This window comes from Gigantopelta aegis, chromosome 10 (assembly GCF_016097555.1).
Source record: "Gigantopelta aegis isolate Gae_Host chromosome 10, Gae_host_genome, whole genome shotgun sequence".
NCBI lineage: Eukaryota > Metazoa > Mollusca > Gastropoda > Neomphalida > Peltospiridae > Gigantopelta > Gigantopelta aegis.
This window is the reverse complement of record NC_054708.1, coordinates 70,897,896-70,915,223: the sequence shown is the minus strand read 5'-3', so window position 1 is coordinate 70,915,223 and position 17,328 is coordinate 70,897,896. Positions and strand designations below refer to the sequence as shown.

Sequence of the window (17,328 nt, the reverse complement as noted above, 5' to 3'; positions counted from 1 at the left end):
AGCTTGTTTAATACTAAATACTCCATAGCCCAGTGGTAAAGTGCTAATCTAAAACAAGTTTTTTCTTCTTGTTTTTTCATATACCTATGCTATTTTTTGGTATCTTGATCACAGTTTTAATATCTTCAAAAATTAATAATTGGTAAAGTTGCTGTTTACAAGTGACATCACAACTCTAGGTATAAAAGGCATACTGCCATGGATTTACGGAACTTATTTTCTTTAATTAAAAAATGGATTATAAATGAATTGCCTTCATTTGGAGTACCAAACCTTGCTATTGTATCACCCAAATAATTTAATTTAATCATAATCCATGTCAATTAACCCGGCAATTTTTGTTTTTGAATCTTGGAACTTTAGTGAGCTGAATGTAGCACACAATTCCCGCAGACACAGGTGGCGACTACTTAAACACCTTTAGGTACACTTTAAACAATATAAAACTATACTATTTGAAATTAACAAGTTGTCTTGAACAAACAGATTTTAGATCAAATTGAAAACAACATACATGTTTAATTGTTATGTTACAGTTTTCCTACAGAAAGTTTGAGCAAACCTCCATTTTCAGTTTTATTTACTGTGATTAGGGAAGGAGGGGTGCTTAGTTACAATAAAGGCCTAATTCTTAAATGCCTTCAAACCGGAGGGGGCCAGTTCCTGGTCAAATACGGTAAATAAAATGATAACTAAGTGACACACTGCTGGTCCTAAAAACAAATATAAAACAAAACGGAATAAATTCAATACTTTTTATTTCATTTTTCATGAAAGCACTCTGGTATTTAAAATAATAAACATAAACAAATAATAAATAGTGAAAATAAAAAAAAGGTAGGAAATCTCTTGGTATTAAACTAGATAATTACATGCATGTATTCAGTATTTAACATGATAATAGATAGGTATGAATAATAAGGTATTGTATTACATGGTTGTGTAATGAATAGATAAAGGCCTTATTTTGAATAAGTATTATTTTAACACAGTATACTAATAGGTGTTGGAAACAGGACTATTTACAACAATTGTCCGGCTAGGGTCTCCACGAGTACTTGACTCTGGCATGGGTAGAGTCTAGCTTGACTCGGAGTCCGTTCACAGGACTCGAGTACCCATACAAGATGGAATACAGTGATCAATTATAATACAATGGACAATGTAGGACAATAATTTCAGTAGTAGTTAAAAAAGGTTTGTATTGTTTAACAACACCACTAGAGCACATTGATGTATTAATCATCGGCTATTGGATGTCAAACATTTGGTAATGCTGACTTGTATAGTCATTAGACGAAACCCGCTACATTTTTCTAATGCAGCAAGGGATCTTTTATATGCACCATCCCACAGACAGGATAGCACGATACTTGTAATCAGTGACATAAGTTACACAATAATTATATGATCATGTGCTAGTTTCTCTCTTTAAACTGGCCGTCCGTCCATCACAACACTGAACATATGGACCGTTTTTAATTGCAATACAATGGCATTATTTGGCATCCATGTTTAGTGCTGGAATTAAAATGCATAATGCTATTTTACTTTATTCCTTAATCTCCTCATCATCTAGTGTAAGTGTTAGGTACTCGGGTCCGGGTAGAGTTGGACTCTCGATTACTCGAGTCCAATATTTTGGACTCGTGGAGGCCCTAGGTCAGGCAGAATTCTCCCTCAAGATATCAATCTTATATGAAGAAACGAATGAAAGGAAATGTTTTATTTAACGACGCACTCAACACATTTTATTTACGGTTATACTGCATTGGACATACGGTTAAGGACCACATAGATATTGAGAGAGGAAACCCGCTGTCGTCACTTCATGGGCTACTCTTTTCGATTAGCAGCAAGGGGTCTTTTATATGCATCATCCCACAGACAGAATAACACCTACCACGGGAAGAAACAAATGAATACTGTAAACTAATCTGTAAGGATTTTAATTTTAAAAAACAAACAAATCGAGTGGTATAATTTCACTACTAATACTTAACTTTAACAGAGTTTAGTTGAGTCTTTGCACATTCAACTTCATGAAATACAGTGCATTTATTTTTGATAATCCAACCCTAATGTGAACTTATACGTAACCTTAAATGAACAACTTCTTGTGAAAAGTATTTAGTGTGAAATGATGGGTACGGTAACTTTAAAAGTATCTGCAGGTACAATTTATTACTTGAATTATAACCAAATACACAGAAAAATCTAAAATGTGAGGCCTTCTAATGTATTTTTAATATTGTAAATCAAAATGGTTATTTAATTTTTTTTGGAAATTCAAGTAACTGACATTGGAGACATAAAACCTTGATGAGGTTGTCATATCAGAAACAAATAAAAGAAAAAGCTTACTAATTTTAGCTTTCTGCAGCTTACAGAAAAATTAATTAGAAAATTGCAGTAATGGGCATGCTAACTAACTAACTGTTGTTGTTTTCAATCCTTTTGGTTGAATCAATATCATGTTCTGACGCTATATAACCATAAATAAAATGTGTTGAGTGCATCATTAAATAAAACATTTCCAATAGCATGTAACCATTGTTTTTGTGTTCAGTTAATAACCCACAAAATAATTGCACAAACATTTTAAGGAACGGTCTGTTGTATGTATCTTTAAATTTAGCGTTGTGAAATATTAGCATCTTGTATGAGCTCGCTAAATTTGCTAAACTGTTATGTTCGCCAACATTTCCATATTTACTGTATATCTTTTACAAACATAAGTATAGTATAAGTCAGGCCATAGGACTTCAAATTTCATGGGAAACACCTTTTCAGTTCCATGCCTTGTGATCATGGGAACCCATCGGAAACTGTTTTTAGGTTCCGTTGAATAATCATACTCGATATAATAATCATGGGAAACAAAATTTCGGTTCAATTTTACCGACATGGTACGGGAAACAATCGTTGCCGTGAAATCTGAAGGCCTGATGAGTAAGACATGCCCATTTATAGAACTGGACAAGTATGATATTTCTAGGGATATGTTTTGTTTTGTTAGCCGTATTTTAAGTTTGAAATCATTTAAGTTTGAAATGAAAATTTACGGGAAAAAGTTTATAATACTGTACTGTAAAACTGTTTAATTGTGTTGCTTTTGTGGAACCATTTTACCCATTCTTCAGGGTCTCCTTTAAAAGTTTCTCAATTCCAAGCTGTTTGTGAAGTAAGGGCACGTAATTATCAAACTTAGCTTGGAAATAGTTCCCTGCCACCAGTTCATCTAATTTATGCTTCTTGATAAACTTTCTCACTTTACGATTTGCCCGTCCACGTCCACTGTGTCTGGTCAGTTTTTGCTCTGCAAATTTCTTTTTCCCATTCTGCTTGAATACTAAGAATACATAGCGATGGGGACCTGAAAGATAAAATCATTTATTGGAATTTTGTGTATGTTTGATCATGAAATCAATCAATCAATCAACCATTTGACTTGTGCTTTCATCCACTGAAGGTCAAGCACGACTGTCTTGGGCACATTCTCCGAGATTCCCAGGTGGATGTGTCCAAGACAGAGGGGGGTATGTTTGAAGGAAGGAAATGGTTTATTTAACGACACACTCAACACATTTTTAATCATGGTTATATAGCGTCGGACATATGGTTAAGGACCACATGGATATTGAGAGAGGAAACCTGCTGTCGCCACTTAATGGGCTACTCTTTTCGATTAGCAGCAAGGGATCTTTTATATACACCATCCCACAGACAGGATAGTACATACCACAGCCTTTGATGTACTAGTCGTGGTGCACTGGTTGGAGCGAGAAATAGCCCAATGGGCTCACCGATGGGGATAGATCCCAGACCGACTGCACATCAAGCGGACGCTTTACCACTGGGCTACGTCCCGCCCTGTATATGTTTGAATACAAAACACTAATGATTGGATGCATTTTACTGCCTTGAACTTTCAGCACAGAATGCGGGGGTAGGAGCTTTGCATGCTAAATCAACAGATCAAGCAGATGAGGGTTTTCATCTAAAATTTTATTTTTACACAAAATGGGGGCTATTTAAATATTACGTAACGCTCATGGGGGTGAGTGGGTGTATATCCAAACGTTATGTTGCAATACGGGGTGGGTGTATTTAATGTTGCTTAACACTTTTTAAATTTTTGTTATTACTGAATTTTTTTCTTTTTTTTCTTCTCATTTTCATAAACGCTCTGTAACAGTGACAATGTGTAATGTAGGTTGTTATAGCTAGACGTATAAACACAATAAGAATTATAAATAGTTGAAATGCATATTTGTGCTTTCCCATATCGCAAAACAGTATGTTAAAAATTATATTACCCCCAATAACTTGTTTGTGAATGGGATGGTGTGTGTGTCTCCAAGCATTACGTAATATTTTGGGGGTGTATGGTCTGGCATTACATAGCATTACAGAGGGAGGGAGGGCATAATTTTCACAAAAATAGTGTAATATTTGAACAGCCCCATAGGAGAATGGCACAGTTTAACTCTGTTCTTATGGAAGGAAGGAAGGAAGGAAATGTTTTATTTAACGACACACTCAACACATTTTATTTACTGTTACTGCTGTCACCACTTCATGGGCTACTCTTTTCGATTAGCAGCAAGGGATCTTTTATATGCACCATCCCACAGACAGGATAGTACATACCACGGCCTTCGTTACACCAGTTGTGGAGCACTGGCTGGAACGAGAAATAGCCCAATGGGTCCACCGACGGATATCGATCCTTGACTGACCGTGCATCAAGCGAACGCTTTACCACTTGGGTGTACAGCAATCCATCATATTCTCATACATCAAAAAATACAATTGGTTTGATTGCTGAATTAAAAATCTATTTAGAAGGTATCTAATAAATATAGAAAAAACTTTTCTTTTTTATACGTATACAAATGGTACCATACAACTACATTGTCGTCTCATGGTATGTATTCCTGCACTGAATTAACTTGTACAATACAATTGAAACCAGCATTCTGAGACTACTGCTAACGCAATATATGTACCCTACCAGGCTGAACACATTATCCTATCTCCTAAACTTAAGGGCCATTACTCTGTGGAAAAATTGGTAAATCGCCATGAAAATCAAACTTGATCTGTAACAGAACATGATAAAGACATACCTAAAATTTCAGCTCAGTATCTTGTGACAATGCAAAACAACAAAACAAACAGACACGGAAAACAAATTTTCGAATCTCTCAAGTTCAAGGGCCATAACTCTGTCAAAAATGAGTAAATCACTATAAACGTCAAACATGATCTGTAACAGTATATGATAAAGTTATACACAAAATTTCAGACAGACGGATGGAGCCTATAGTCCCCTCTGGTTGGACCGGTAGGGGACTAATAAAAACAATGCAACCTACACTTTTAAGTTTCAACTACTTTTTTTTCTTCTAACTCTTGTTTTTTAGTATATATAAGGCTGTTCCAGAATTAATGACATGGGTTGGGGGAGGGGTAAGAGGCAGGTTTTTTTTATGAACTATAAAATAAGAGTACACGGGGAAATATTTATTAGGCTTAAAATAATTCTCAGGGGACAATATTTCGAAATCTGAGGTAACCGGAAGTCGGTTCACGTGGTTTTTACCTAGGTAACCAATTGTTCGGTTACGTGAATTATATTTGCGTAACCTGTGGATTACCTGATCGGTTACCTCAAAGTTACAACAAATGTCCAGTTCCTCTGAACTATAAAACAGGCTACTCATTGGTGCATGATTAGATTAATAAAAATAAATCTTATGATAACATAAAAAGAAAGATCACAATTTGACACTGATATTTTGCGGTGGCGATGCTACTTTCACTTTATCACTGGTATTTCTATACTACAGTGACGTTCCAAATGTTTATTATTTAAAGCTCATTATGCGATGTTAGTATTTGTGACATTTTTGCATTTTTGTTTACGTTTAAAACCGTTTTCAACCTTTGTAAAATTATAGGCAATCCAATATTATGTCTACATATATTCCTTTAGAGATAGAATAGCAGCAGATAATTTAGGCGTCTCAGCGGTCCGTGCACATTTCTTTAAAACGTTTGGCTCGACTCTATACTGAGTCTTTGGTCGCAAGTTACAACCGTTGCAATATACCGTTGTCTACTGGTTTGCCGCACATCAAGTATCTAAAAATCAGTCGAAAACATTTGTCGGAATACTAGTAGTATATCTGCATGAATAAACTTACTGTAATCGTGAAGTCTGAAAGTTTTAATTTCTGATTGTCTACAGGTCACGACGTAACCGATTTGCGTGAAATATTGTGCCCCGATTCTGGTCCCACCCACCCCCATCTGCTCAGTTCTGTAACAGCCCTATTCGGGTCTTTATTGTGTGTTACCTGTGCCCCACGGAGGTCCAGCACCAACATACTCAGCTATGTTCTCTCCTTGACCGATATTGTTTCCAGGAATATTGACCACACACCAATGTAACCATTCTCCAAACTTGGGGTCCTTACGACTTGGTGCATCAATATCTATTTTTTTAAAATAACAACATTGTAGTTATTTTAATGTACTGATAAAGAAATAGGAAAGAGTGGCTGCAAACAAAATCATCATTTATATTTAAAGTTGAAGTTTGTTTTGTTTAACAACATCACTAGAGCCCATTGGTTGATTGATCAATTAATTATCATCTATTGGATGTCAAACATTTGGTAATTTTGACTCATCATCAGAGGAAGTCTGCTGCATTTTTCCATCAGCAGCAAGGGAACTTTTGTATGCACTTTCCCACAGACAGGAAAACACATACCACAGCCTTTGACCAGTTGTGGTGTACTGGTTGGAATGAGAAAAAACCCCAATCAGTTGAATTTATCGACCGAGGTGGTTCGATCCTGTGACGCAAGCACTCAAGGCGAAAGCTCAACCGACTGAGCTAAATCCCACCTCCATCATTAAGTGTCGAGAAGATAACAGTGTCACTGACATTCAATCTCACACTACGTACATTCAATCTCAGATTACTGACATTCAATCTCACACTACTGACATCCAATCTCACATTACTGACATTCGATCTCACATTGCTGACATTCAATCTCACATTGCTGACATTCAATCTCACATTGCTGACATTCAATCTCACATTGCTGATATTCATTCTCACATTACTGACCTTCAATCTCACATTGCTGACATTCAATCTCACATTGCTGACATTTTCACATTACTGACATTCAATCTCACATTACTGACATTCAATCTCATATTACTGACATTCAATGTCACATAACTGACAATCAATCTCACATTACGCACATTCAATCCCACATTACTGACATTCAATCTCACACTACTGACATTCAATCTCACACTACTGACATTCAATCTCACACTACTGACATTCAATCTCACATTACTGACAATCTCACATTACTGACATTCAATCTAACATTACTGACATTCAATCTGATATTACTGACATTCAGTGACACATTACTGACAATCAATCTCACATTACTGACAATCAATCTCACATTGCTGACGTTCAATCCCAATTTTCATCAGGAAAGCTGAGTGATCACTTCCACTTCCCTCAGCACTCTACTGAAAAAAATTATCACTGTACACTAAAACTTTAGTACATTTTATGTGAAACTTGATATGACTGCTTGCCTAGCACCAAGTCAGGTGAGTGATCTTTATCTCATCTCGGTTTTACTCATAGCGAAGACTGAATTCCCACACCAAAGACTGAATCCCACACCACAGACTAAATCCCACACCAGAGACTGAATCCCACACCACAGAGACTGAATCCCACACCACAGACTGAATCCCACACCACAGAGACTGAATCTCACACCAGAGACTGAATCCCACACCAGAGACTGAATCCCACACCACAGAGACTGAATCCCACACCATTTAGAGACTGAATCCCACACCAGAGACTGAATCCCACACCAGAGACTGAATCCCACACCACAGAGACTGAATCCCACACCAGAGACTGAATCCCACACCAGAGACTGAATCCCACACCATTTAGAGACTGAATCCCACACCAGAGACTGAATCTCACATAGTCCAGAGGATTAAGTCCCATCTGCAGCCAAATCGTGCACTTTGTGATACAAGTATGAAATTTAGCACACAGTTACTATGGCCCGTAACAGGTTATTTCAAAACTGGACCCCAACCGGATTTGACCTGTGATGGCCATAGTAGCCATTTTTCAAAATGGCCGACACGCAAGTCTTCAATGTTGCATATCTCGGCTAATAATACAGATATGAACTTGATTTTTGTGTCTATACCTATGTTTTCAGGGCCAAGGAATCGAAATACGACATTATTTTCAAAATATCTTGTGTCAGCCATTTTGTTTTCCAATATGGCCGCCATTTTGAGTTAAACGTTATAGTTTTCTTAATATCAAAATAATGATATAGACTTGATGGTTTTGTCTATACCTGTTTTCAGGGCCAAGGAATGCGATGATAACAATATTATTGATGTATTCTATGTAGTTTCTTGCTTCTTCCACAATTGTTATCATTTAGCATCATCATTTTGTGATTGGTTGCCATAGTACAGTACATAGAGATAAACACGCTATGTTTATTTATGCTATTTCTCTTAGGGCAAGGAAAGAAAGAAAGAAAGAAGTGTTTTATTTAACGACGCACTCAACACATTTTATTTACGGTTATATGACGTCAGACATATGGTTAAGGACCACACAGATTTTTTTAGAGGAAACCCGCTGTTGCCACATAGGCTACTCTTTTACGACAGGCAGCAAGGGATCTTTTATTTGCGCTTCCCACAGGCAGGATAGCACAAACCATGGCCTTTGTTGAACCAGTTATGGATCACTGGTCGGTGCAAGTGGTTTACACCTACCCATTGAGCCTTGCGGAGCACTCACTCAGGGTTTGGAGTCGGTATCTGGATTAAAAATTCCATGCCTCGACTGGGATCCGAACCCAGTACCTACCAGCCTGTAGACCGATGGCCCTTAGGGCAAGGAATAAAATATTGTAATATCGCACCTTTCACTATTATGTAGGCATACCGTATTTTTTTTCTTTTCAGATTCCCCTTAAGATAGAAGAAAATGGCAATGGCATTGAAATTGGTGAAAAGTGACACTCCTCCTCCAACTCTACCAACCATAGATTGGAGTAACTGTTTTCTCTGTGAACAAGTAACAGATGAAAAGTTGACTTGTCCTTTGGATCATGCATTTGGTGGTGCTGGATACAAAACACTAGCTAAAAATCTTCCTGCCTTGAATGAGATTGGCAAGTTGCCATCCTCCATAAAACTGGATCATCTAGATGATGGTGATGGTCTTCAATCCACATTCAGACAGAGACATGCCAAGTATCATAAGAGCTGTAGTCTAAAATACAATGACAAAAATATACAACGAGCAACAAAACACAAACGTAGTCCTGAGATGCCTGAGAAGTTTACACGACAGAAGATATCAAAGTCTGATCATGCAGATACAAATAACTGTCTCTTCTGCAACAAACCCGGAACATCAGCTAAGCCTCTCCGCAATGCAGCCACTGGAGATCTAGATACAAAAGTAAAACAATGTGCCATTAACCTTCAAGATCAGCTTCTATTATCCAAGCTGAGTAGAGGTGATGTTGTAGCTATAGAGATGAAATATCATCCTAAATGTTTGTAGCTCTCTATAACAGAGATCGTGCTCAGTCGAGTACATCACAGAAGGGTACTCCCCCACATACAGCCAGTGACACTGTTTTTGCAGAACTACTCTCCTACATGCAAGACATCTTGGATAGTGATGAGGCAACGCCAGTGTTCCAACTCTCAGAACTGACCAAACTATATACATCCCGGCTACATCAGCTAAAAAAGGATGATCCATCTAGCATCCATGCAACTCGATTCAAGAATAAGATACTTAGCTACTTCCTCGAGTTAGAGGCACACAGTGAGGGGCGTGACATTCTACTAGTGCCAAGTGGAACGGCTGGCAAATCTATTAGGCAAACGTGTCAACTCAATGGAGAAACTGAGGCAGTCATGATGTCACGTGTTGCAGATATTATCCGCCGTGATGTGTTCAGCAATAAATGTCCATCATTTGATGGTACGTTCGCAGGCGAATTGCCAGCAGAGATCAGTACCATCGTCGATGCTTACTCTTGTTTCCATGATACTCCATGATCACAAGCAGCACTGTCTCTCTCACAACTGTTACTGCATAACTCTGTTCGCCATCTGAAAACAGAATCAACAGATACCAGACACAGCCGAGATCGTGAACCTCCACTGCCTCTGTTCCTTGGAGCATATGTGCATTCCAAGACTAGATCCAAGGAAATGATTGATACACTTTACAAAATAGGAGTCTCTGTAGCATACGACCGTGTTCTTAGTAAGTCTGCTGATCTGGCCAACACTGCTACCAACCACTCAGAATCAATAGAAGCGGTTTGTCCACAATCCCTCAAGATTGGCCCATTCACAACATCAGCGGTAGACAATATAGATCATGACCCTACCTCAACTAGTGCTCACACATCATTCCATGGGACAGGTATTTCCCTTTTCCAGCATCGAGATGTTCATCACGTCAGCACTGAACAAGCATGTGTCCCACTGACCAAGGCAAACCGCAAGATTTCAAAACTGCCAAACGACTACACCGCAGTACCAGCTGTTTTGGCAATCAAGGATCCACCCATTCCAGAAATAAATGAGCTCAAGAAACCCAATTCTGTAATTGATCTTGTAGCAGAAACTCAGTGGTGTCAACATGTCTGTGATGCCATCAGTGTGACACAAGACAACCCAAACGAGGAAGGCAATGAAAATGACAGAATGCATGTATCATGGGCCGCTTACCATGCTAACCATCAAAGTGAGAATAGCAGTCAAACAGCAATTAGCACACTACTGCCATTATTCCCAGATGACTCCAAGTCAGTTGCAATGATAAAACATTCAATGGATGTCGTGAGGAAAGCTGTCAATATCCTCAACCAAAATTGCCAAGGACATTCAATGGGCATGGCCTGAGGCATATGGAGAAGACTCCTATGTGGTGATGTTGGGGGGCTTCATATCAAGATGACATTGATGAAATGCTTGGGAGACCTACTTGATGGGAGTGGCTGGACATCAGCTATATCACAGGCTGAAGTAGCTAATCCTGGTACGGCAGATAGCTTTCTCAAGGCTTACCATGTAAAGAAGACAGCAAGGGCTCACCAAGTGATCGCTTGTGCACTCTACAAACTCCGGCAAGATGCCTACACTGAAGACAGGACTGATGTAAGTCTAGAAGTTTGGTGCAACCAATGAAGTGCAACCAGTGTCCAGTTCAAGTATTGGGATCTAATCTTGAACACTGAGCTAACTATCCTGACATGTTGAGGCCCTGTCTGCATTGCAGTGGATCTTTCATGCCCTAGATCATTACCATTACGCACGGGCAGTATCTGTTCATCTACGGGATATGCCGACACTACACAACAGGCATCCCACTATATACTCGGAGTTCTGCAATGGTAACTTCACAGTGAACAGATCTAATCATCCTTTCTCAAATATGTCCTTAGACGAGAGCCACGAGCAGAACAACGCTTGTGTCAAGGATGAAGGTGGAGCAGTCGGCCTGACTGAGAAACCGACAGCCCTACTAAGATGGATGGTAGCAGTCCTGAGATGGCCCGGGTTGTTACAGAGTTCATTGGTTGTGAGTGTCTATGGTTGGCTTTTGGTACAGGCACCACATTCTGGTATCTCGATGCAACAACCATGGCTCAAGCACTTGGTAACGATAAATGCATGGCACTTCCTGCATTCCACTCCTTGACTGGATGTGACGTAACATCTGCATTTGCTGGGAAAGGAAAATGTACCGCCTGGTCTGCGTGGAATGTCTTCGACAATGCCACAACAGCTCTGTGCACACTGGCCGATACGCCAACCACATATAATGTCCTGAATGTTCTTCCCACAATTGAGAGATTAGTGGTGATCATGTATGACCATGGGAGCCATGAAAGTAGCGTTAATAGTGAAAGACAGATGTTATTCACTCAGAATGGCAGAGCCATTGAAAACATTCCACCAACCAAAGACGCACTAGCCCAGCATCTGTTGCGAGTAGGATACGAGGCAGGTCATGTATGGGGTCAAGCAATGATCAAAGCACCACAGTTACCAAGTCCAGCAGACTTTGGGTGGACTTGGGAGACGTCCAATGCACAGTGGAAGATGAAATGGATGACTCTTCCACCTGCTGGTGAAGCATGTCGTGCAGTCATCAAGTGTGGATGTACCACGCGATATGTATGCAGAGGACAGTGTAAATGCAAGAAGGCAGACTTGCCATGCACAACACTATGCGGGTGCCGTGGATGTGAATGAACATTTGACAATGTTTCTACAAACATATCGAGTGCCAACATGCAAAATATTGTCATAATTGGTTGGATTCCTTGGCCCTGAAAACATAGGTATAGACACAAGCAAGAGTATATCATCATTTTGAGCCGAGATATTAAGAAAAAAATCAATTTGAACTCAAAATGGAGGCCATATTGGAAAACAAAATGGCTGACACAAGATATTTTGAAAATAATGTAATATTTGGATTCCTTGGCCCCCATGAGATAAGTATAGACACAAAAATCAAGTGTATATCATTATTTTGAGCAAAGATATTAAGAAAACTATAACGTTTAACTCAAAATAGCGGCCATATTGGAAAACAGATATTTTCAAAATAATGTCAAATTTTGATTCCTTGGCCCTAAAAACATTGATAAAGACACCAAAATCAAGTTCATATCTGTATTATAAACCGAGATATGAGACATTGAAAATTCACATGTCGGCCATTTTGAAAAATGGCCACCATGGCCCCCACAGGTCAAATCCGGTTGGGGTCCAATTTTGGAATAAACTGTTATGGGCCATAGTAACTGTGTGCCAAATTTCATACTTGTATCACAAAGTGCACGATTTTTTGCTAATCCTCTGGACTAACACCACAGAGACTGAATCCCACACCACAGAGACTGAATCCCACACCAGAGACTGAATCCCACACCACAGAGACTGAATCCCACACCAGAGACTGAATCCCACACCAGAGACTGAATTCCACACCACAGAGACTGAATCCCACACCAGAGACTGAATCCCACACCAGAGACTGAATCCCACACCATAGACTGAATCCCACACCATTTAGAGACTGAATCCACACCATTTAGAGACTGAATCCCACACCATTTAGAGACTGAATCTCACACCACAGAGACTGCTATCCCACACCACAGAGACTGAATCCCACACCACAGAGAATGAATCCCACACCATCTAGAGACTGAATCTCACACCAGAGACTGAATCTCACACCAGAGACTGAATCCCACACCTGAGACTGAATCCCACACCAGAGACTGAATCCCACATCCCACACCACAGAGACTGAATCCCACACCACAGAGACTGAATCCCACACCAGAGACTGAATCTCACACCACAGAGACTGAATCTCACACCACAGAGACTGAATCTCACACCAGAGACTGAATCTCACACCAGAGACTGAATCCCACACCAGAGACTGAATCTCACACCACAGAGACTGAATCTCACACCAGAGACTGACAATCTCACACCACAGAGACTGAATCTCACACCACATCTCTGTAGTTTATACAGACATTACATGACGCTAATGGTGACAGATTTGTTCTCCAATACCATGTGTTTACTGCATTGAAACAAGCATCGGAGTCGAGATTGGTCATTCAGGTTACCAGGAGGTTACCAAAAATTCGATGACTGTACTTCATTGGACACAAAAAAAGTAATAAACTAAAAAATTTGTTGTAAGTCAATTCGTACAATGGTTATTTTATACCACAGTCAGTTTTTATATAAACATGCAACCATACTGTAACCCATAGGTTACATGGGCCCCGTTCCACAAAGCGATCTAGTACTAAGATCAGCATAAGCAGAAAGCTACCTTTTGCTCTTTAGGTGATCTTAGCGCTAAGATCACTTCGTGGAATGGGACCTTGCTTTGTATTTTGTACTCACTGTAAATGGGTTACCACACACATTGCTTATTTTGAAGCCTACTTAAAAACAAATGAATTGGGCACAATCAGAGAATAATATTATAATGTTACATTTACCACTCATGACAAGTGTATAGTGACTTCCAGCTTCAGCCTCAAAGGTCACCTCTGGTGGATCTTTCACTTCAGTTGGTGTCATGGTCATTCCTGGAACAACTTCTAATGAACCATACCGTATCTGAAATTCAGGAGAGACTGTATTCAGCTGGTGAATGTACATACATATATGTTGTTTTAATATTTTGGTTGTCAACATTGTTAGAACATAAAACAAAAAGTTAAAGTTTGTTTTGTTTAACGACAACACTAGAGCACATTGATTATTATTAATCATCGGCTATTCAATTGGATGTCACACATTTGGTCATTTTGACATATAGTCTTAGTGAGAAAACATGCTACATTTTTCCATTAGTAGCAAGGGATCTTTTATGCACTATCCCACAGACAGAATAGCACATATCACGGCCTTTGATATACTAGTCGTGGTGCACTGGCTGGAATGAAAAATAGCCCAATGGGCCCACCGATGGGGATCGATCCCAAACCGACTGTGCATCAAGCAAGGACTTTACCACTGGGCTACGTCCTGCCCTGAACATAAAAAAATGACAATGAGAAAATAGAAAACAGAAAATTCAGTGTATATATGTCATGGTTATGTAAATTATCAATACTAATTTAGTAGGATACCTGTTACAACTACAGTGTAGTTGCAGCTATTGAAAGGACATTAATTTTAAAACAAGGTCTTTAAGTGCAGGTGACCTTTATATACAAGTTCAAATTCTTGCAAATAGAATTGATTTAATAAATTAGGCATCAATTTATTTTACTTTCAGGTAATGTGCAACCGTGCAGGTGTGTTCCCTGTGTAGTGCACATCATGAATGCAGTCTTGCTCATAATCCAAAAACAGCTCAGTGTTGCAATAAGAGGTGCAACGATACAGTCAAAATCGTATTGTGATATACTGCGATACAACGAACCATATTGCAATATGGTACTAGTATATATTGCAATAGAGTTGATATTATTTAAATTTAATATATATGGGTTTTTTCAATGAAAGCAGAAGGGTTAAATGTTTAATGAACTTTATTTGATTCAGTTGTCATGCTAACTTATTTAGTCCACATTTTTCTTCAAGAAAATCAGCATAAATATTGCTTCTGGATTCAGTCAGTGCAGCCCTCGTTGCATCCTTCGGCAGCTTGAATTAGCACATGTCTAGACTAAACAATTAGTAACGTTGTCGCTGATTGAATACATCTGACTGGCTCTAAAGATACAAGACTGAAAAGAACAATAACGTGTAAAAATTGTGATACGCAAAAACTGTACCACGTTTCGTATCGCACTGATGAAACATCGCAGTATACCTGTTCATCGGTGCAGCACTAGTTGCCATAGCGTCTGCAAATATAGGTCACACGTTTCTGCACATTTCAGACATGCCTTGTATTAAATTACTGCCTCGTTCAGAAGGCAAAAAACTCACACTCATAAAGGTTACTGCATTTGTGTATCCCTAGTTGTCGTCTTTATTTACTACATATTTTACATCCTTTTAGAAGTGCCAAGTTCGGTTGAAAAATTTGTTATTTGCTATTAACAAAAATAACTTGTGTTGAGACCCTGTCATAGACCAAGATGGCGACTTCCATGACAGCGACATTTCACACAACATAAGGATTGGGGCACTGAACTATTTATATGGAGCAATAATACGACATAAAATTATAACAAATGAAAGTAATGTATTTGTGATATCATACCGTTAGTAGTTTAGGGGGAGGAATATCAATGATATCTGGTACAACACCATCGGCTTTGAACTTCTCATTTATGTATTCCGTCCTTGAACTTGGAAATGGGATAAACGCATCTGCATGATCTGGTAGGGGTGATTGGCTAAATATTTTCTGTAAAAAAAAATAATGACAATAATATTATAGCTTATAATGCAAATTAATTACTATTAGCAGACCATAACTGTGACAATAACATGTTTTAATTAAATATATTTAAAAAAAAATGGTGATTTGCCAAAGCTCTAGCCAACTGCTGGTTTGTTTTTGTGGGTGACGTCACGGTAAGATGGCAGCTGATGTGTTTTGGTTTTGGTACAAATAATGATTAAGATTTGTGGAAAGATTAATTCTTCTACATTAATCTTGCAGTGCTATCTTTGTCTTGTTATGCTAGATATAAATGTAAAGTATGCTGATGACGTGAATCAAGTTAACTTTGACGAGACAGGAAGACAAATGTGTTGGACAGACAAGGACAAAAACAAGATTACTTTAAAGGTGAAATGTGTTTATTGTTATGTTTACATTAGTAGAATACTATAAGATACCCATGCCAAAAATAATAATTTTTTTTTTTTTTTTTTTATAAGGGGTGGGCAAAATCTCCACTAGTGCTCAACAGCCCATCCTCCACCCCAACAGTAGAGCTATACAGTGCTGTCCGGTGTATTGGGGCACCTGAGCATTCAAGGACCATTTTCTATGTGAACACTGAAATACATAATAAAATGCATCTCTCACCAATGAAGCAGTGCATAATCTGAAATACACTACAAATTGTTTTATGTCTGTAGTAAATAAACAATTTAAAATGGTGCATAAATATAGGCACCCCCTTGTATCCAAAACGATTTGCATGTCCGGTGATTCGGCGCAGTAGATGTGGATCGTTGACCCCGCTATTTATAGACCACCCATGACCTCACTTTACTTTACACTATTGTCCCAGAATTATTTTAGTACTTTTTTGTTTTGTCTTGTTAAAAATATTACTATGAAAATGAACGATCACATGTGACATGACCCATCTCATGATCAGTTTTGGAATTGTTTTCTTGAGTGGAACAGTACTGCAGATGCATACATGTTCGTTGTCATGCATGGCTAAGATGCGTACATGGATTTTATTTTTTTCAGGAAGATTATGCATGTGGATCTTATTTCGCTTTTATTTTTTATAAAAGTATGACAATTGTGAACTGGAATGACTGTCAATTAAGGTGTAAAACATTCGTATTGTTTTCATTTGTCTGTGTTAATTTTCCTTTTCACTTATGAAAATAACCGAATGAAAATAATTACATTTATACCGTTTACTATAATTAAAAAAATGCAGGAAAGTTGTTTTTAGACTGTTTTACATTCTTAATATTAATAAGCAGGGC

The 17,328-nt window shown here is 38.5% G+C and overlaps 2 protein-coding genes across 2 annotated transcripts in view; one reads left to right on the top strand and one right to left on the bottom strand.

Moving 5' to 3' along the window:
- Nucleotides 1-1,537: 1,537 nt before the first annotated feature.
- On the bottom strand, nucleotides 1,538-16,060 carry LOC121384372 (protein D2-like; the record flags this gene model as incomplete). The annotated part of the gene is made up of 4 exons (XM_041514741.1): nucleotides 1,538-3,376; nucleotides 6,366-6,503; nucleotides 14,181-14,307; nucleotides 15,908-16,060. Coding segments are annotated over 4 exons (666 nt in total), but the record flags the coding sequence as incomplete, so codon positions are not given.
- The window catches only part of LOC121384371 (ubiquitin thioesterase ZRANB1-like), a 36,418-nt gene continuing 35,022 nt past the window's right edge, over nucleotides 15,933-17,328 (top strand). Inside the window, exon 1 of the mRNA XM_041514740.1 lies at nucleotides 15,933-16,441. The gene's annotated coding sequence lies outside the window, so the exon portion shown is untranslated. The remainder of the gene's footprint in view (nucleotides 16,442-17,328) is intronic.